The 22,023-nt window shown below is 38.7% G+C and overlaps 1 protein-coding gene across 1 annotated transcript in view; it reads left to right on the top strand.

Moving 5' to 3' along the window:
• ctnnd2a (catenin (cadherin-associated protein), delta 2a) overlaps nt 1-22,023 on the top strand; it is a 227,923-nt gene that overhangs the window by 53,664 nt on the left and 152,236 nt on the right. Inside the window, exon 3 of the mRNA XM_077624096.1 lies at nt 18,315-18,427. Coding sequence (XP_077480222.1) covers nt 18,315-18,427 — 113 coding nt within the window. The remainder of the gene's footprint in view (nt 1-18,314; nt 18,428-22,023) is intronic.

Genomic DNA, 22,023 nt, shown 5'->3' with positions numbered 1-22,023 from the left:
TTTTGTTTTTTTTAAATGTGAGGAAAATCAAGTCTGCATTTAATTGTTTTTGTTGATGCTATGGCTGTTTGGATGTGGGGATGATTCTGCTTTAGTCTAAAATTCACGCAATGAAGGATGCTTTTCAGTTATCAATAACCACTAACAATGGACAGCTCAAGCAGTGAATTCATGGGGAACACTAAAACATCTGTGGTACTTCCAGCCACAGAAAACATCCTGCATTGTGGGCTATTAGGACAGCCAGATAATGTTTGGACAACCTTGTCAATGAGAGAAGCTTATCCTCATTCCAGGCTCAACGCAACAGCGTGTTCTGCAAGGTGGGAATTCATAGTGTTTGCAAACCTGTACAGACCTAGTTATGTGGGGTGGAATAATTCCCGGTGTTTCTTTCACTTTGTTAGTGAAGGTTGAAAAGTTGTTCAAAATCCTGCTGGAGCCTTTTTTTCCCTCTTTACTTGTTTTCCCCACTAACTGAATCGGCACGTTTAAAAAAAGAAAACAATTTAAAAGAAATGATGCACGGCAGCCTCACGGCTTTGGGGTCCTGGGTTCAATTCAGGTCACGTCCACCTGTGTGGAGTTTGCATGTTCTCCCCGGGCCTCCGTGGGTGTCCTCCGGGTACTCCGGGTAACTCCTTTTCTCAGACATTGTGGGCCGTGAGATGGTTTAGTTGTGGTCCTGATTGCCGGTGACAGCAGTGATTCTTGGCACAGTCAAATGAGTCAGTCCTTGGTGCCTTTCCAAAAACGAGACACACAGAGGATTTTTGTCCTTCTTGGCAGCAATGCACATTAAACCAACTGTAGTATATTCCTGCAGGTTAAATCAGCCAACAAAACACTTTTAAATACTCTCTGACTCATACTGAAGCTGTCTTGAATACACCCGCTTGCCCACCAACATTAAGCATTTACACAACTCTGTGTGGCACTCTCTGTATACAGTACACTATAATTGAAAAACGTTACATTACAATACAACAAAAGGTCAAAATGCTACTGTGTGTATAGTATTTCCATTATGATTGCATTCTACAACTAGACTATACTACTACACATTGGCTTGTCTGATGAGGGGTGGCTACAACAATAAACTTTTTCCACTTCACCCTGTCCTGTGCATCATCCTCCCTTACATCAGCCACTTTCATGTCCTCCCTCACTGCACCCATGTGTAGTCCCTATCTCTCTCTGGACATGTCCAAACCATCGAAGTCTGGTCTCGCTGACCTTCTCTCCAAGATGTTTAATCTTCCCTATCCCAATTATTGTCTCATTTCTAATCCCATTCCACCTGGTCACTCCTAATGAGAACCTCATCCGCGTCCTTTAGGTCCACCTCCTGTCTTTTCCTTAGAGCTACTGTCTCCAAGCCATACATCATAGCTGGCCTCCCCATTATCCTGGAGACAGGCGGTCCCCAACCTTTTTCTCACCGCGGACCGGTAAATCTCTTTCTATTTTCTCGCGGATCGGCTAATGGGGAGGGTGACAACTTAAGACAACATTGTGCAGGGTGCACAAACGAGGTCCACGACGGCAAAAAAACCCAAGTCTCAAATATAATAGCAATTATTTATTATTATTATTATTATTATCATTATAACAACTTTTCTCATTTCAAGTAGGAGGGTGAGATTAAAAGCCTTAATATCTATTTCTCTGACGGACTGGCACCAGGGGACTCATGGACTGGTGTAGATTGGGGACCACTGCTGTAGGCCTTTCCTTTCATTGTCGCTGAGACTCTCTTATCATATACCACACCTGATACTTTCTTCCAGCTGTTGAAACCTGCCTGCACACAGTTCTTCACTTCCTTCCCACATTCTCCATCAGCCTGCACTGTTGACCCTAGATACTTGAAGTTCTCTACCTTCTTAACATGTAGTCCTTGTAACATGGCTGTTCCCCTTGCGGTTTTCTCATTTACACCGACACATTCTGTTCCTTCTCACCTTCAATACTCATTTTTTTCTAGAGCAGATCTCTACTCCTCTAAGTTCTCCTCTACCTGCTCTCTGATCTCAATGCAGATATCAATATCATCTCCAAACATCATATCCAAGGAGCTTCCTGTCTCACTTCATCAATCAGTCTGTCCATCACCATGGCAAACAAAAAGTGGCTCGCAGCTGACCTGGTACAATCCCATTTACCACCAAAACCCTTCTGTCAGTCCTACTGCACACTTCACTTCTGTAGACACTGTCGACACTGATACTGGACTCTAATAAAAGTTAAATGTAAAATTTGTTAAAAACCATGCCTTTACACAGACATTAGAGTTTAGTTATTCTAATCTTATTTCTTCCCCTTCACTTCCCTGCATTTCGCTTCATAAAGCCCATATGATATCTTCTTATTCACACAAGGCATGTTTCCAACCATATTCTCTCCCTCCCTACCTCATTTTTTCTTCCCACATTATTTCCCCAGCTGTCCTATAATTCAGTATAGGTGTGGAGCCTGGAGGGGGGGCAGAGTCATGTTTTTGCCTAATGATGCATTGCCAGGAGGGATGAGATGACTTGACAGATAAGAAATTCTTCTCATTCAAAAGCACACAGAAACACATACACACACACACCCGCACGCAGACACGTATATGCCAAATAAAACCGAGGATACACTGGAGCGATATACAGTCTTGCAAAGCAAAAATAGAATTTGACTGATGCTAATTCATGGCAATTTTCTAAATAACCAAAACATCTATTTTCCATCAATCTATATGTTTTGTATTCCGCTTATCCTTACTTGTATTGCACATGAAACTCTGTTTACTCTGGTTTACGAATAATGTCAGACTCATTGAATTGTTTTCAAATATTTGAAGATTATTAATCATCATTAAAATATGATCTCCAACTGATGGTGTAGTGGTTCACTCACCTGTCTTTGGTGAGGGCAAGCATGGGATCGATTCCTGCTTGGTGGCGATATAATTGGGCGTGTGAATGGCGACCAGTCTGGGTTCTAGTCTGCCTTTCACCTGAAGTCTGCTAGGATAGGCTCCAGCAACCCCTCCAACCCTTGTGAGGATGCGTCATTCAGATGATAAATGAATGAATAATATATCATGCACATTTTAACAATGGTTATGAATTATATCTATTATAAAACCCTCAATGTGACTAATCAAATTTAATTTGATCATGCTTTATTGCTATATTTCTATTATAACACACCAGGTTAAAAAATATTTAGTATGCATTGTGACGTTAAGGATTAATAATGTTCAAACTTAATTTTCTGTGCTGCTTTTTATTTTTTAGGTAATATTCAAATTGTTTCCTTACTTGCCAGTTATGCTATCTAGTTTGTTGTCATGTGATAATTTTAGTTTTGTTATGACACGGTGACTGTGTATGTCATTTCAGTTCAAGACGTCATTTGTCATTTTTTGTGGTGGTAAATGTTAGCCTATTCTTCTGCTAACAAAATTAAAGAGCAAATTATCCCTCAGTCTCTTGTGAGTACCATAGTATAAAACCAAAATGTAATGTTTCACATTAAGTTGCACCATTGTGTAAGTTAACGCCAAAATGAATAATAATAATTTAAAAAAAACTTCCCAAAAATACGGTATTTGTAGATCCATTTATTCATACATTTGCAACTCCGCTTATCCTGTTTAGGGTTGCAGAGCACTGGATCTTATATCCCAGCTGACTTCGGCGGAAAGCCGACTACACTCTAAACTGGTCGCCAGGCATTGGTAGGGCACACATTCAGGGACAGACAACCATTTGCACAAAAAATGGCGCCAATGAGCGGGAAATGATCCTATGAAGCCCACACCAAAGTCAGGAGTGAATTAACCGCTACACTGGGGGTAGTGGGAGATTGTAACATGAGCTGACTGGTCAAAACAACAACAACAGGCAGGCAACAACATCTGAAATGAATTGAGGATCACAAGGATGAGACACACTGATACACAAAACTGAATGAAACCAAATCACTCCCACAAACATGACAGGACCAAACAAGAATGATCTGAACCCAAAACACAGACCACGATGTATGCATCAATGTAAAAACAAAAAAATAGTGCATGAAAAGTGTTATATAATTAAAGGTCTGATTGACATGTGCCAAACAACAAGGGAGTGCACAGCCGAACTTGCCAAGCTGCAATAAATGATTCAGCCAAAGAATTGTAATTAAAAGCAAAATGTGGTTAACAATGTATGATAATACAATTAAACTTAGTCACATGCTGTGACGAAAAGTAACCCCCCTTCAGCGACGATTGTTATCTAATGTTATGAACATCAATATAAATTCTATTAATTTCGTAAGAGAGTGAAACATACTTAGCTTTGGTTTCTATGATTGTAAGGTAATTAAATAAAGGCTTTTCTTTGGAGGTTTTGGATGCCCACAACAAAGATAAGGAATGAACACGTATGTTAAAATCAGTTCAGTCGTGAACATCCACTGCTTAATTCAAAATGCCATACAGCACTTCCATCATGCATACAGGCTGTCATCAGATTGTGTCTGTGATTTTGTGTACGCCATTAATTTGCATACACATTTTCTCTTCATTATCTTATCTTTCCAGCCTTCCCCCAGTTCAGATCCAGCCTCTCTTCTGGCATTCTCGTCAAAATATCTCTTCAATTTGTTCTCTCTCTCTCTCTCGCACTCTCGCTCTCTAATGAGATGAAATGGTTACAGTGTTTTCTTTCCACTTGGCGACAGCCTCTCTTTTGCCAATTACTGCACAGTCGCCAGATTTCTATTTGCCTTTAGAGATTAAATCTGTTTGTGGATACAACCTGCTAATGAGATGCGTCGTTCAAAGGCCGGCACTATCATCAACTGTTGTACATTATATAGTGCGTACATATAGTTTATGAAAAGCAATGCTGTGTATGTATGTATTTGAGGGCATTAATTTTGTTTACTCAGTTGCATTTCAAAGACTATTCAATTTTGAGCATCAACAACGTCTGTGTTTCGCAAACATTTATCCATTCAAGTTAACAACAGCAATTTTACTATTGTTTAAAGCTTTTGATCTACGATTAGGAAACATTAAATGGAACATGATTTTACACTGTTAGGGTCAATTTCGTTTAGGTTGACTTTGTTAATAATACACTGTGTGCAATTCCTGGTGCTCTGACAGTACTAAGCTCTCGAACCATAAAACATACATGTATGTGTGTGTGTGTATGTATATATATATATATATATATATATATATATATATATATATATATATATATATATATATATATATATATATATATATATATATATGTGTATGTATGTATGTATGTATGTATGTGTATATATATACACGTGTATATATACATGTGTATATATATGTGTGTATATATAATTGTTTAATTACAAATCTAAGAATTAACAAAAGAAGTCAGTCTTCTATCATTGATGACTGCAGAAATCAGAAATATTTTCAGTAATAAGGCTAAGAGAACAGGTTTTTTTTATATAGAAACTATTCGGTAAATCATTAGTTGAATATCAATCTAAACTAATCTGAACAATTCTGTAAATTATTAATTGAATATCAATGTCAATTGTTGATTAATTTTACAATCATTAATTGTTGATTAGTCAAATCTTTTTTTCAGATGAATGTCTAGTGATATTGCATGAATTCTATTTTTTCTCATCCTCTGTGTTGTCATATGAGAAATATGGCAATTAAAGTGACATGATATTTTCCAGTGTGTTTATTACAAATTAAATTGTTAACTGTAAGATATGGCGAATATTTAAAACTATTATGATCATTTACAATCAATGTCATCTACACATGAGGGGGAGTCTTTATTTATTTGTTTGCTCAGGACATGGTGGTAATTGCCGAAATTTAGCTGTTTTTCAGAATCTGCAGGTAAAGACTGTTCTGATCTGTTTGCATTTACTATTATGATGATTTGCTTTATGGTGAGTTGGCCACACACATGCATTCAGAAAGCCCTGTTTGTGAATCATGAATGCTTTATTTGAATGAATGTGAATGAACTGTAAAGAAAGGAGCTGGCAGGGATGCTTGTTAAGCCCTTTACCGATCATAGAAAGCTGCGCCGAAGGGCCTGTCTGCAATTCTACCATTGTCATAGCTGTCGCTCTTGTTTAGATTTGGGGACCTGCATAATATCTCTAGCACACATGAGCGGAGACTTACCAACATGGCCCGTCTTGTCTCACAAAGCAAATATGCAGTAGTTTAACATACAGCAGATAGAGTAAATGCTCACAATTGGAAGTTTCGCCAAAGGCAGGGTGTCTCAGAGGGCAAAGCGGTCGCAAGCTAACAGTTACCTTGAGATTTATACAGATACATGCACTAACACGATCAACTCTAAACCTGCATTGTCTTTGACCTCTTCTTTTCAAAGCAAACAGAGCCGTGTTAGTTTTGGAGTGTGTTCTCAATCTCCACAGCCTTAAGGACACATTACCAGTGAAGTTTGCCATTGGCTTGTCTCTTTGAATCTCTTTACAAAATATATTTTTGAAGTCCTGCTTTTATATTAGACACAAGTTAATTGCAGCCTTCAAGCATTCTCAAACTGCATATTTGCTGCTTAGAGTCCACTCAATAGCCATCATTTTATTACTTTTTTGCTGAGAAAGTATTTTCATTTCCATACAGTATGTTTACTTTAGTGCATTTGCAGGCAGTGGTTTTCATGGGCATTGCTAATCAGTCAAGAAGAGTGCTTTTGATTACCAGAGGATGAATGACCTTTTGGGCAACTAGAGTGTCCTGTGACATCAGAGCATAGAGATGAAGGACTGTAGGATTATTTATTGTTTCCTGTTATGTTCAGGATTTTTTGGGTGACTCCCTGATTGTATCATGTCTTCCAGCAGCCACCAAGCCATGCACTGTTTCTTGCCTTCTGTGTATAAAGTGCCACAAAATTTCTCTCAATTCCAGTTGATCAAATTTGTTTTGGCTTTTACATAGGGAAGTAGTAGTACCAGTAGAATGTACCATAATTTCCTACTACTTGCACATAAAGCGAGTTGGGAACTGTTTACATGCTCTCTTTCACGCCACTCAATTCAGTATAATTATGTAGTATAGCCAGTGTGATGGCACTATTATGGTTGTCGTTGCCATGCTTTGTGCAAACTGTTCATTGCTGCCATTTTGGCAATGGAAATTGTTGGCCATGTTAACAACAATCTCAGTATACCTCAATATATCTGACTTACCCACCCATCCAGACAACATGTATTCGACCAGCTCGCTTTCAAAACTTTCTTACCTGTCAGTCATTTATCTAAACATCTGGTTACCTAGTTACCCACTAAATACCTTACAACTAGTAATATGCCCATCTTTACTGCCGACATACCTTCTTATATCTTTTTCAACACCCTCATACATTACTTTCCCCTGTCAACTTATCTATCTCATCTCATGCTACATATATTTGTCTACTTATGCATCGCTGGCCTTTCCTAACTCCCCAATTTAGCAACCTACCTACCTTAATATACAATACATTTCATTTCATACTTGCCCATCCTAACTTCCACACCAGTCAACATTTCTTTTTACATGCCTCTTCTGCTCTTACCATACTGCCCTAAACACGTACCCTATTGTCCATTCCTAGGGTTACCCGTACATTTTTTTTAAATCTGCAAAATAAAACTAAATTTCTTTCTACTCTTCGAACTGGCTAATTCTTCTTTAATTAAAGTTCTCACTGAGACCCCTTTGCTATCTGGACACTCCGTTCCTTCTGTCCTTGGCAGCCAATCATTTCTGCAGAAATGATAGCCGTATTCTGGATGCATCACTGGGTGCTGCTATCTGTACATGTGATTGTATGAGAGATCACCCCCACAGCCACACTCCCCTAGACACAAATTTGGACACATACAGAGCCGCAATGGCATTTAGGCGTTGACATTTTCCAAATGACATTTTGTCTGCGGCCGAATCCATATTCGGGGAGCATGAACCGTAACGCTGTCGTGAAACACTATAGATGTAGATCTGCCGGTGATTTCCCCCCGATTGACCAAGGGCAATAGACCGCGATCGATTCCCCCTTAATCCAGTGTAGAGATTTCTCGTACCTTTCAAAACACAATTTCATTGATCAAATACCTGAAGAGTTTTGACCTTGGGATGACCTTACTATCGTTTTTATCGATGGACAGTACTGTTCTTCTTTTCAATACTGCTCAGTTTCTTGCTCCATATAAAGAATTTAATTGAATCAATATGTGCTATCAGGCAGTTAAATACCTTTCACATCATCTTTTGCTAATTTAACATGGTCATGGAAGACAAATGATATGATTTACTATAATGAGCTAATTTTTATGTTAAAAACAAACCAGCAGACTTATTACCCATCAATTCCAAACATTAAATTAGATAGCATTCGACATGATGCCCTTTGAAAATGTCCAATAGGCCAGTAGACAATAAACACTTCTACTGGATTTATTTATTCATTCATTCATCTTCAATACCGCCCATTCTCAAAAGGCTTGCGGGGCTTGCTGGAGCCTAACCAAGCTGTCTTTGGGCAAAAGGCAGACTACACCCTAGACTGGTCGCCAGTCAGTCGTAAGGCACACAGAAAGCCAGACGATCACTCACTCTCAGAATCACACTGTCATCCAAGTGGGAATCGAACCCAGACTGCCCGCATCAAAGTTAGGAGTTTGTGCATTTTTTGTGTATAAACTGAATAGTCACCTTAAACCTACGAGCAGTAATTACAGTCTATCAGAATTGAAATACTTTACAACTTTCTGTCCGAGAGAAAGACTTTTGAGATCCGAGTTAGGTGACCTGCATGTAAAATCCATATAATCAGTTGCCAGAGACAGATAATCACAGATGAGTTAATCACTAAAGCACCTCACCAATGCACTTATTTAATCACGCATGCAAAAGCTATTTGGCAGATGAACGCACAAGGTAAATGGCGTGAATATTAGTTGCTGATCATTTATTGCGCGCCCATTTAAAAGTCCCTTATGTTTACATGTACATGTAACAAGTGCAGTAGATACAATATAATGTATTGAACATTAACAATAGTTAATGACTGTGATTTTCTGTGTCGCATAGGTGCATCCAAAGAGGTCATTTTAACCTACTACAGGTTTGCAGCAAAATTGAATAGCTGATCACGATTATACAGGAAAGAAGTGCTTGGTATTTACTGTATACTATAATTTAAATCAATTATAATTCTGAGCACATTTTTTCCATATTCTTGTTATGCATTAAAGCATTAATTTTGACATGGGATTAAACTAAGCAGCCACTTTGAATGGCTTTACTCTTACTCTTTTACAACCAATGTTTTTTCCCAGATTGCAAGAATTGCATTCTAATCCCTTTTCTCTGAGCCTTTATTGACTTAATACAATAAATATTTTTAAAAATCCCTTTTTATGCTTAAAGGCATATTAAGATCACAGTACGGTGGTACCTCGTCATACGACCGCTCGTCATACAAAATTCTCGTCTTACGGCGGAAATGTCGATCGAATAATTCGCCCGTCATGCGATCAAAATTTCGTGATGCGACCAAGCCAGGTCTTTTTTGCATATCTTTCGTGTATAACAATATTTACGAGCACGGAACGATTAATTCAGACGAGTTTCTCCTAAGACCAGGAAACGCACAACGCGCATGCGCGGGCAAAAAGAGGGCTTTCTGGGTAATGAAGTATACTCGTGCACACAACACCCATAGGCAATGGCAACCTTTCTCAGAATAAAACTTCATTACCCACAATCAATATGTGGCTAAGCTCAACTATTGTATTTCCTGTTATTCTTTCTAAGGAAAGAAGCTCCCGCGATCGTTCTTTAAAGACTATTTCTCGTTGGCAAGTGGTCGTGCGTTATCCTATTGTGAGGACATTTGTGTGCATCATTTTGGGAATATTTTGAAGGCAATACAACAGCAAACAGTCCATCGATAGCGAACACGAGGGTGGAGGCGTGGAAAACCGCCAACCCGGAAAACAAAGGTAACAAAAGATTACAACAAAATTAGAATTCAGTTTTGTGTAAAGTTACATTAAACGTATGTTTGAGTGTCTGTATATATTAATCCAAGTTAATTTAAATTTGTTTGTTCCGTTTACGAGTGCGTTGTCGTGGAAAAAAAACGAACACCCCCCCACGCCCCCAAACGTCTCTGTCTCCCGTCGGCGAAATCTGCCCAATTTTAGTTAGATTAAACACATTTTATTACTATTAAACCACTAGTTCTGTGTTACTTTGTTAATAGATGGCGAATTAGAAGAAATAAAACATTTTTCCCAATCCAATATCCTGTTTTTGGTGTTTTTTCAGAGGGCTGGAACGAATTAATTTGTTTTCCATTCATTTCAATGGAAAACGTCCGCTCGAGTTACGAGAATCTCGTCATACGAGCTCAGTTCCGGAACAGATTAAGCTCGTATCTCGAGGTACCACTGTATTTCCATTCCAAGCTGAGTCTACATGTCTTTTTTTAAAGACTCAAATCTACTATTTACCCTCACAAAAGCGTTCAACTGTACACATGTGGACATAATTTGTACTTCATGGAAAAGGAGACAGGACCATGTATGAGAGCAGTCAGAACAAAATCAGAGACAAAGAGAGATGTGTTCATTTTGCCCACTGAGCTCCTAAATAATTTAATGAGGGGGGATCTAACAGAGTATTGGTGTGTTTGTGTGTTGAATATTTATAATGCATATAAAACTGTTATGGGCCAGCTGCTGACAGTCTTACATCTCAAAACTCTGGCTTTTTAAACGTGTAGTCCAACTTGATGTATCTAAAAGGTGTGTCTGTGTAGATTCTCATTCATCCAGGTTGTGCTAATCTGCAAAGGGTGAAACAGGGTAGGCAAGATATTATTCTTTTCATCCCAAAATGTTTTCTTTTGTTCAAAGTTTTCAAAAATCAGTCAGCTCAGGCAATATTAAAGTGGGAACAACATGTAACAAATAATGTAAGTAGGAATATAACAAATTACTTTCTGCTGGGAGTAATAAAGGCATTACGAAAAGGAAACTTTACAGTAACATAATATGAAATACATCACCTTTTTGAGTAACGACCCTCCAACATTTATTACTATGCGATTCATTCTGTAAACTTGAAAAACAAATGCGTACTAAATTGTCATGTTTGCCCTTTAAACATTCATATAAAGATTCAAAATAAAGAGAGAAGACACTCTTTTCTGGTAAAGTGAACGCTAACACTTCTGAACCAGTGCCCTCATTTGTTCCAATTAATTTTCAGAAAGCCCACATACATGGCGTCCAAACATAGAAGGGAGGGGTAAGCATAACCACTTTGGATGCTTGGGTTTGGTCCTCTGTGTGTGTGTGTATGTGAGTGAGTCTTCTTTGCATGATACATTTTAGGAAACTTCAGTAGAAATGCATGTAGCATAATCCTTCCAAAATGTGATGAAGCTCCATCTATTTCAAACATGTGCTCTAAGTTAAATAAGCAACAGATACCCCCCAAACATAACTGACAGGGTTCTCGGCGAGTATTTTTGCAAAGCCGCCATTTGTACACATCGCTGTGTCCACTCACAAGCTCAAAGTCGCTTAGTTCATATATAGATATTAAAAAAATCAATTTCAGCTCTCCTGTCAAGAATAATTTTACTGCTTTGTACTCCAGAAAGTTTGAGATGCTGTAACGTCAGGTGTGCCTGATAAATTCTAGCAGCTGGGAATGGTGAAGGGCTTATAGAAGCATTCGTGAGATGCTCAATTTCCCCTTGATGGGAATGGGTTCGATTTTAGTTGCTTATTTCATTGTGGCTCAATTCTAGTTTACTCTCATTAAAAGTATGATGAAAGCTTACGTTACGTGTAAGATGTTGGAGCTGCTTTTGGTGTTCTGGTGTTGGTTCTCAAACATCTTGATAATTCATGAGTGCTGTTTCAATATTTAATAAAAAGTAGGATGATGGAAGACTTTAATCTCTGTTTTCTTGAAACAGAATAATTTTTTTGAAGCTGCTGAAAATAACTTGCAGAATTAATCTGATGTTATCCACATTTCATCCATCTATTTTCCGAATGTACAAGTGATAGAATGTATTATTTGATTATGTTCCTGTTGGGTTGATATAATTCTTATCCGGCCATTGCTTCTGTAACACAACAGTAAGGAGCTAACATTAATTGAAGGCTAAGACAATTTTTTATGCCTACCCAACATAGTTTTTTAGTTTTTATCAAGTTGAATATCAGTATTCAAAAGTTGCTTACATGTAGGCCCATTTGCGTTCAACTATGTTATTAAACACAATGATCCTATCAAACAGACAAGTTTGTAAATGTTACTGTTAATGCTTTATTGTGTTCATAAAACGTCTATTTGACTCCAATACTTCAGTAGTCATTTGATCACTTTCCAAAAAGTTTAGCATTCATAAATTTATACTAATTTTCAATGCCCAGGGACAGAAATCTCTCAAAGGAATCCATGGGGCTGACTAAGAAAACCTCTCAAATCTCTTGAATTCTTGTATTAATATCATATTTTGACCAATCACTTTAAAAATATAAATACATTTTTCCTCTGACCAATAGGAACCCTCCCACCAACTTTGACAACTCCTTTATAATGCCGGGCTTGATACTACTCCTAGAATATCCTTATTTTCTTGTATAAAATTTTGGTTAAGGTGGAAAGATGAATATTACATGTCAAATAGTGACCTTTGTATAATAAATGATTCCCCAATTATTAGAGGGGGAAGATTATTTATTACAAGAGCACAAATTAATAGGCAGAACAACAATAAAAACAAAAACATGTTGGACAAACAGTAAGGATGACTTAAAAGAGCAAGAGAGAAAAAGCGAGAGGTCATGTGGTCATTGTTTCTCAACTCTTTTCTTTCCCTCTCCATCTTTAATATTTAGCAGGAAGGATCAAGTTTCCTCCCTGTGGCCATCTTCTCATATGATTTTCATCACCTTAGTCCAGGGGTGAGCAAACCAGTCCTCAAGGGCCACTTTGGGTTCAGGCTTTTGTTCCAACTGATCCCGCACAGACAGTTTAACCAATGGGGTTTCTGCTGAAACAAAAAGCACCTGACGGCAATCCAATAATTGCACTTCTAAGATACCAGATTTGTGGAAAGGTTTCCTCTTTATAGATTGGAACGAAAGCCCACACACACTGCAGCCCTTTGTGGAAGAGTTTGCCCACCCCTGCCTTAGTCAAACCACTGTCTGCCCCTCCAGGTAGTGTGGCCCACTCACCCTGCTCAACTTTGCACTCATTAATGTGCTGACAAGTTCAAAGGAAGGGGCATGAATAAGTCTCTGCAATTTGAACCCTTGAAAAAAGGAATGTGACGTGTGTGTCAGGGTGTGTCTATGGTGTTGGTTGTGTTCGGCATTCATCGAAGCAGAGCGGCATGACCTTTTCACCAGCTCGTATTCACGCGTCCTTTTCCCCGCTCCTTCCTTCCCCTCATTTTTCCGACTGCTGATTGAGGATGGAGAGGGAATGGTTGCGAGAGGGAGCATCACGTCTCAAAGAGAAGGTCAGAGCTCTGTTTGATAGCCTTTTGTCTCCCATCCAAAAACAGCTCCGCTAATAGCTACCCATGGGCCACTTTATAATGATTGGGCCTTATCTTCAGACACACACAGAGACCATCACACTCAGAAAGCCACGCGGCGTCTTTATGCTGGTGAGCAGGACCATTTGTCTCCAGTGAAGAAAGAGCCACATTGTTTTTATTTTTATACTAACAAAGTGAGAGGGCAAGGCTTCTATTTATCCTATTCAAAGCTGCCCGTGAGTCATATTTTATCTTACGCTCTGTCCATCCATGTTAGGCCCCTAATACAATGCATCAGGTACAGTAGTAGCTCTACTTAGGAATGACTCTACAAGAAATATACCATTATGGGAAAATTTTGCCTAACCCTCATAATATGAAAGAAATTCAAGTTACGGATTGTAAATTCTAGGCGGCCCAGCGGGTGAGTGTTTAGTGCGTTGGCCTCACAGCTCTGCAGTCCTGAGTTCAAATCCAGGTCGGTCCACCTGTGTGGAGTTTGCATGTTCTCCCTGGGGCTGTGTGGGTTTTCTCTGGGTACTCCGGTTTCCTCCCACATTCCAAAAACCTGCATGGTAGGCTGATTGGACACTTTAAATTGCTCCTAGGTTTGAGTATGAATGTGAATGGTTGTCCATCTCCTCGTGCTCTGCGATTGGCTGGCCACCGATTCAGGGTGTACCCCGTCTCTGGCCAGAAGTCACCTGGGATGGGCTCCAGCACTTCAGGGATAAAGCAGTTCAGAAAATGAATGAATGAATAAAAGGATTGTTAAAAAAACCATCCCTTGAAACGTAAATACACTTACTGTATCATGTATTTCATTTTGAATTTGGCACAAGAGAGTTGGTGTCCCGTAAGCTATCTCCCAACACCTCGCTGGCTTCCCATTGGCTGTTTCCCACCCCTCCTGCTGGTTTCCCATTGGCTGCGTCCCCATGCTTTTCATATCCCTTCCATGTTTCGTGAGTTTTCCCTATTGTGCTTAATGCAACTTTTCTTCGTTTTTCATCATGGGCACAAAGAAAGTTAAGTTCTTTTGAATTTCTAATTTTACAATTCCATGTGTTTGTACATTTTGTCAGTTTGCCAGTTTCCTCCTCCTCTCTCACTAACACCCTTCAACTACAATAGAACATGATTTTGCATTAAAATATTCATTTTAATGGCTTAATAATTCATTCATTCATCTTCCTTACCACTCAAAGGTTGCGGGGTTGCTGGAGCTTAACCCAGCCATCTGTCTTCGGGCGAAAGGCAGACTACACCCTAGACTCGTCGCTAGTCAGTGTAGGGCATACAGACAAACGACCATCTGCACTCACAATCATACTGCCACCAGTAGTACACCATGAGGCGGCATGGCTTAATAAATGGTTTTCTTTTTGTCTTTCTTTTTGTGCGTATTTGTCATATTTCATACACATTGGTATACTTTCATCATTTTTAAAGGTTTTTAAAGTTTATTTAGTTGGTAGCATTGGGCACCTTGGAAAAGATGAGGGCTTTTACATGTAAAATGCACCTCTCCTTACAAAAAAAATCCTTTTACAAAAGTACCTCTACCAACCATCAAATTTTTCACTATATTGTAGAAATTGCCGGTATATATGAAAATGTGCCATTTTACCTTTAGAATGTCAGATTTTTAAAGGTTTGCTTTTATTGTGTTTAATAACTTAGCTGGCTAAAAATTGCTGTAATATTTTCCATTTGAGGTTGCTTGTTTGCATACAGAAAGCATGTAACAAAGGAATGCAAGTGTGCATATTGATGAGTAACTGCTTACTGAGAATGTTGGGGGAGATTTATTGCATTGCACTGTGCTGTAATGTTGAGGAGTTGAGGGGATTGAGCTTGGAGACGCACGGTAGCGACTGGGGGATCAAGTCTTGCAGCGCTTCAAATGGCTTTGAAAACCAATCAGACCAGCACATACACTCTTTACAACTCTCTCTTACCTTTTGCTCTCCCTCCCTTACACTCGTTCTTCTCATTCTACTCCCACCTATGTCCTCTTTTTCCGTCTCTCTCACACACGTGCATACACACACTTTAATGCTCTTTGTACTCAAAAGAGTGGTACATTACTTGTACTTATTGATCCATGCATCTCTGATTGACCTGAATGTAACACTTATGAATGCCACAATGCACGCTATGCACATCCTCATTTCATGGTTTGAGTCCCATCTAATTCATTGCTCAACTGTTACTAAACTAACTAGTCAATAAATTGCCCAAGTAACAAATAGCATACATATTAGAGCATACAGAAAATGTGGTTTTGGTACCTTAGTAAGAAATGGATTTGTTTTAAACCACAAAAATATAAATACTGATTTGTAGGATAAAAATAGGATCTATCCCAAATGTAAGATTGAGGGGTTTTTCCCTACAGAGTTGGGAATCTTTTAATGAAATTAAAATTTGTTTTGCCAGGGAAATGTTGAATTTTAATGGGAAATAGATTAGGCTGAGCTGATTTGGTTTGTAATTTCCCCCACTTTTCTAAATCTAGATTTGGCCCTGCGCCCAGTGAAGGGGTGTTAAAACATATTTTAGAAACACATTTTTTTTCTTTTGTGCTCATATCAAAACAGTGGAAATATAAGCAAAAAAAATATTTATTATTTAACATTAGTCACATGATATTGATTCTTTTTCTTCAGCCACACAAGTCAGTAAAACTATATTTTCTTTGAAATAGACCAAAAATGTTGCAAAAACACATAAATAAGGACGCTGCAATAAATAGGCAGATTCTTTCATCACAGCGGCCTTGTTTAGGCAAAATGCCACCTCTGCAGCACAGTCAGTACCTTCCCTTACCAGCTATTTGAGAGAAAAATACTATTCAAAGGGGTTAAAAGTCTTCAGTATTGTGGAAGGTGGTGCACTAAAAAAATCTATGTGGTCAGTTTAGCTCCCTTTTCGTCGTCTTTTCTCTTCCGTATGTTCCAAATTTCTTTAAAAATGTGATAAGCTAACATAACTGAATAATGCTTATTTTCTGACTGAGGTGGTAAGAAATGACAATATAGATTTGCTCATGTTTTATGATCATGGATGGCCGTGTTTGGATTGGATTGGAGAACTTTATTCATCCCGTATTCGGGAAATTTCATTGTGACGGTAGCAAGGGGAGGGGGGGGGGGGGGGGGGGGAATGCAGATACAGAAAAAAAAACACAGTTACAAGTTAGACAGTACAGGCGCAAAGGCCGCAGAACAACAAAGCAAAAGCACAAAGTACAAAGCAAAGAAAAGTAAATGGGATCATTAAGAATCACCAAATCAAATCATTAAGACAGAAAAGCAGCAAAAACACAAAACGAACAAGAGTGGACGGGGCTACTGCCACCGGGTGCCACTTGAACCGTGCCATCTTGGTTGCGGTGGCAAAAACGGATACAGACTCAAGAAAAAGACGTTGTAAAGTTGGATAAAACTGGAACCACTCACAGGAAGTCTTCCACAAGATGGGGAACTTCTGCAGACTGGGACCGAGGTAGAGCATATGCAGAGTCACTCTTCCAAGTTTATCCGCACAGTTCCTCAGTTGTCTGGAGCTGAAGACAACAGTAGCAGATTAGAAGTCCTCGACTCCGTTTCCGGCCTGGTAAGCGCCGACAGCTCTTCCATCTTATCCCATGATGGAATGGTTGGCCTGAAGCGTTGCTTCTTCTCCCGGCACTTTTTTCCAGCTCCGAATTTCCAGCGGTATTGAGGTGTTGCTCCTTCTGCTGCGTATGGTAACAGCTAGTCCCATGTGTATGACAGCGTAGGCATGGCTGAATGGTTCCAAAAAAGAAGTAGCAGAAAGCAGAAACAAGCTAGGCTAACAAAACCAAGAACGTTGTAAAAACATTAAGTAAAAAGTAGAAAGTACAAAGTAAAGTAAAATGGAATTTATTAAGACATTAAAATGTAATTTAAAAAAGATAGAAGGGCTGTAAAACACGAAAAACAAATAAGAGTGGACAGAGCTACTGCCACTGGCTTCCGCGTGATGGCGCCATCTTGTGATATTGTGATCAGTTCCTTTCTATGTAAACTGTCATCTATACGCAAAATTAGCGCTCAATTCTAATAGTGCAATGCATGAAGGAATTTGAGGCTATTTTTGTCACTGGCAAGAAGGGCGCTTCAACTATTCAAGTGGCAGTGTTGACAAAGGGATTAGGAGCTTTTCAGCATTTGGACTATTTTCAACCAATCACAATACCTCCCACCTGATCACATTTCATTGAAAAGAAATGATGACACCTCATTTCAGATGTTGCATTTCTGTGTGCTGTCTTCATAACTTCAGGCAAATATTTCATCATTGCATTTGCTTAAACAGTTAAGTACTTTGCATACTAGCATACTTTCCAGTAAAATTATAGCATGCCAGTATAATGATATCAGTAAATTGACAGTTGTATTATTAAAATATGGATGAAGGCAGCAACACTTGGGTACCTGGTTAGCCAGGGAGCACTTTTCTATTTTGTGTAAATATCAATTCACTACTAAGGCATCACCAATAAATGCAAGTCTATCTCAGAATTAATGTTGCTTTACTGTATGCATTGGTTGTTTCCTTATATCTTTTCTCTCTTTGTCTCTTATGTTGTTAGGTTCACTAATCCAGAAACATGCTCTCCACAACCTCCATTTTTCTCTTTTTGTACTTGTGCTTTGTCTAAAGTGCGCTGTCTCCCCTCTGCTTCTGCAGGAGCTGCAGTTTGAACGTCTAACCCGGGAACTTGAGGCCGAGCGTCAGATTGTTGCCACCCAGCTGGAGCGATGCAAGTTGGGATCAGAGGCTGGCAGCATGAGCAGCATCAGGTGACTAATGAAAACCTTTTTCTCTTGCACGTGTAGGTGATGGGAATAGAAATCGGGCCTCATATTCATTCCCCATCTGGCGATAGATGCTAACCTTGTGAAAGTAATACCTGTTCACGCTTGTGTGTGTGCGCGTCCGTGTATATACACAGCATACTATGGCGAACAAACCATCCAAGTCCCAAACTTTCTGCTTCTGAACGTAGTCTTCCAAATATCTGACTAAGTCCCACTGTATGAGCAGATAAGCATGAACCAGATGGTAATGAGGCAGTTTAATGCTAACAGCCCAAATGTCATACTTGCTATATGTTTGCATTAAATTGCCTTCCTCCAAAACAATGGAACAAATCCTTACATTATATGTCAGGTACAAAGTTGGTTTTAAAATATTTATTTTCCATTGTGTTGTTTATGTGTAAGTTTCCCCGCACCCATCTTCTACAATTTTAAAGTTTTACCTGTTATGTGAAGGCATGGATCCTAACTTACTTGGGCAACTGTACGCACAGCAAGGGAAAGGTTCTAATTTTTTAAATCAATCTCAGATGAGAAAGTTTGCTGGATCTGTTTTCATTCCCTTTTGGAAAATATTGTTATAAGCATTTTAGAATTATTTTGATAAGCACTGACTGCTGAACTTGACATTAAATATTTGACCACTTTAGTATAGGATGTAATGCTGTGGTTTCAGTTGTGAGGAATGGTGAAGCAGTTTTACAACGTTGTTCCTTTATTTTTACTGTTTGACTGTAGATCTGCTTAATTCATTCCTAGGTAGAATATTGGTTAACACAACTGCCACAAGTGTAACGTTCGAATAAGAGTTTTCTATGTACATGTGTTCAGAGCTCTGATAGGACCACCGAATGAAGGAAACCCTTCAGTATCTCTTTGGAACGTGCTCATCTGTCCCAATTTAAATTTGATTTTTTTTGTTCTAGTTTAAAGTAACTTTTCTGAACACAGTCTTCACTCTTGTACAGCATATTGCTAATGAGGTCACCAAAGGGCCAGATGCTTTCATACATTCATAAATATCTGCTTAGGATACCAATAATAATTGATATGCTATTTACCTTAAAAATATACAGGACTTCTGTTTTTTTTTAACTTAAAACACTGTAGCTCCTACAATTTAGATCAACCTTATTTTTAGTTTTAAAATTAAAACAGGAAAGTTGTTCTTTTCAACAACTACTCAATTTTTTTTCAAAGGGTAAATGGCTAGAAAAAAAATTCAACTACTTTTACAACCGATGGCAGATTTACACGTTTCTGTTTTGTGCGAAACAAAGTTGAATATTTGCATTTTTGGGCCACACAAAGGCATGGCCCTAGAGCCTTGAATTTGAAAGCAATGTTTTAGATCATGTCTGCTTAAATGCGCACACGCGTGGTGTCTGTCTGCTGTCTAATGGTTGCGTCATGCCATGTTAATCACACCAGATCTAGAGGATTAGTTGTGCTTACACCCATTGGGAGCTCATTATACCGCCAAGTCAATGTTGAGCCGTGTGTGCAGTTAAACTTCTCAATGCACATTAACTCAAACGTGTGATGTGCATTTGACATCCCTGCCTGTCCATCAACGGTGTGCTCATGTGTAAATTGTTACGGACGTCTTGATTGATGCTATCCTATTGTTCGGATTCTTGCCAGCCTAAGTAAAGATAAGAGCATCTGTGATATGACTGTGAATGATCACAGCCTAACTGATGGCACGGTGCTATTATTTCTTTTATACCACTGCTTATCTTTGCATCCTTCTTCAGGTGCTCCATGACAGATTGTATTAGAATATGTTGACAAATTACATGTTACTCTAACACGTTTAAGGACATTGAAACGAAGCTGTACTTTGGTTATGTCAGGTAGACCGAAAAATGTATTCACTGTAAAATCTTGCTATCATTGCCCATTGATTTAATCTAATATTTTTCTTTGAATTGAAACAATTCCAGGGGGTGCTGGAGCCTGTCCCAGCCTACTATGGGCCCCAGGTGGGGGACACCCTGAACTGGTGTCCAACCAATGGCAGGGGAAAAGGAGAGGGACTACCATACCTAGGGGCTAACTAGAGTGTTTAACCAACCTACCCTGCATGTTTTTGGGATGTGGGAGGAACTCGGAGTACCCAGAGAAAACCCACACAAGCTCCACCGGGCCACCATATTTATTTTATTTTTTTAAACTTATATCGAGTAGTGGTCAGCAGCGTCTCCTCTGGTATTGAAGATCAGGTTGCAATTCATTGTGTTAATTTTTCATGGGATTTCTCCAGGCAAACCAGATTTTAGAAACATGCTTTTAACTAGTAGGCAATTTCAGATTGGGTGTGACTTAAAGGAAATAGTTGTTAAGATATACAGCATTTGCCAGACTGGGGGTCTGTCTGTATACCTGTAAGTTGCAAAAGTTGCACAAATTGACTGGGATTGGTTCCAACTTCCACTTGTAGTGCAGCACTAAAGAACACTTTCTTTTTTTAAGTACAACTTGATAGTTTTTTGGGGTAATGTTTTGCCCTCTCAGAAGCAAATATTTTTCAATATAGGAAGTAGGCACACACTTGAGTCTGACTGACTCATGTCAGAGCCACAACGTCATACAACAATCAGTATAGGATGACTAATTCTGAGCAGAAATGCTCACAAATTGAGATCTACCAAAGTGTACCTATCATTGTAAGTATGCTTTTATTGCAACTCCACTATACATCTATAATACTGTTGTCATTTTACATTTGTGCATTTAAGGATTTATGTTGTGACTGATTTTTTTCATTTGCAATGTTTGGTATTTGAATTTTGCCATGACATTTAATTCCCAGCTACTTTAAGTGAGACTACACCATTATTAAAATAGCAGGTGCTATTTTACCATAAAATCTAACGCCGGTGATGAGAACTACATGTTAAATGAAATAGTCTGTACCTCGCCCTGTATTCTCTGGACAGTTTTGATTTCCGCGGAAGAAAATTGTAAAATCGCAGATTTCTGGGGTGCCTATCTTGTGAATGAAAAAAATGACACCGTTTACTTGACACATATCCATGATGGCCCTGTGTGACCGAGAATAGTATACTAAATTCCCCAGAACGCGAGACAAGGCTTTTGCCTACTAAAAACAGAATAAAAGTAAAATGAAAGACAAATGATTAGTAATGGCAACTTAAAAACAAATAAAAATACAAAACAGAATGCATCCTGTTTCTTTGCTTGAGCATAGCCCTTAATGTCTCATTTTAGGTGTAATTATATAGCAAGTTTCCCAACACTGACGAATATAAAGAGTTCTTTTAACTGCTGAAATTACCAACTTTTTATAAAAGATTTCTAAATTTTCACTGAATATAATTGGGTTGAATTTATGGTAATGACAGAATAGTTACTTTTTACCTAGTCATGTCCTGCAGTTGTCATGTGCTTTGGTTGGCCTGCTTGTATTTATTTTTTTATATAGTCCTAAGTAACTATTTAATTCTGAATGTGAGCCTCATAGTGTGATTTCACACCCCTAACCTACCATAATTCACATGGTGTGTGAATATACTATCGTCTGCAGTAGTGGTATTTGATTGATATCTGAGAAT

Source organism: Stigmatopora argus, chromosome 17, assembly GCF_051989625.1.
Source record: "Stigmatopora argus isolate UIUO_Sarg chromosome 17, RoL_Sarg_1.0, whole genome shotgun sequence".
Classification (NCBI taxonomy): Eukaryota; Metazoa; Chordata; class Actinopteri; order Syngnathiformes; family Syngnathidae; genus Stigmatopora; species Stigmatopora argus.
This window is presented reverse-complemented; position numbering and strand designations above follow the sequence as displayed.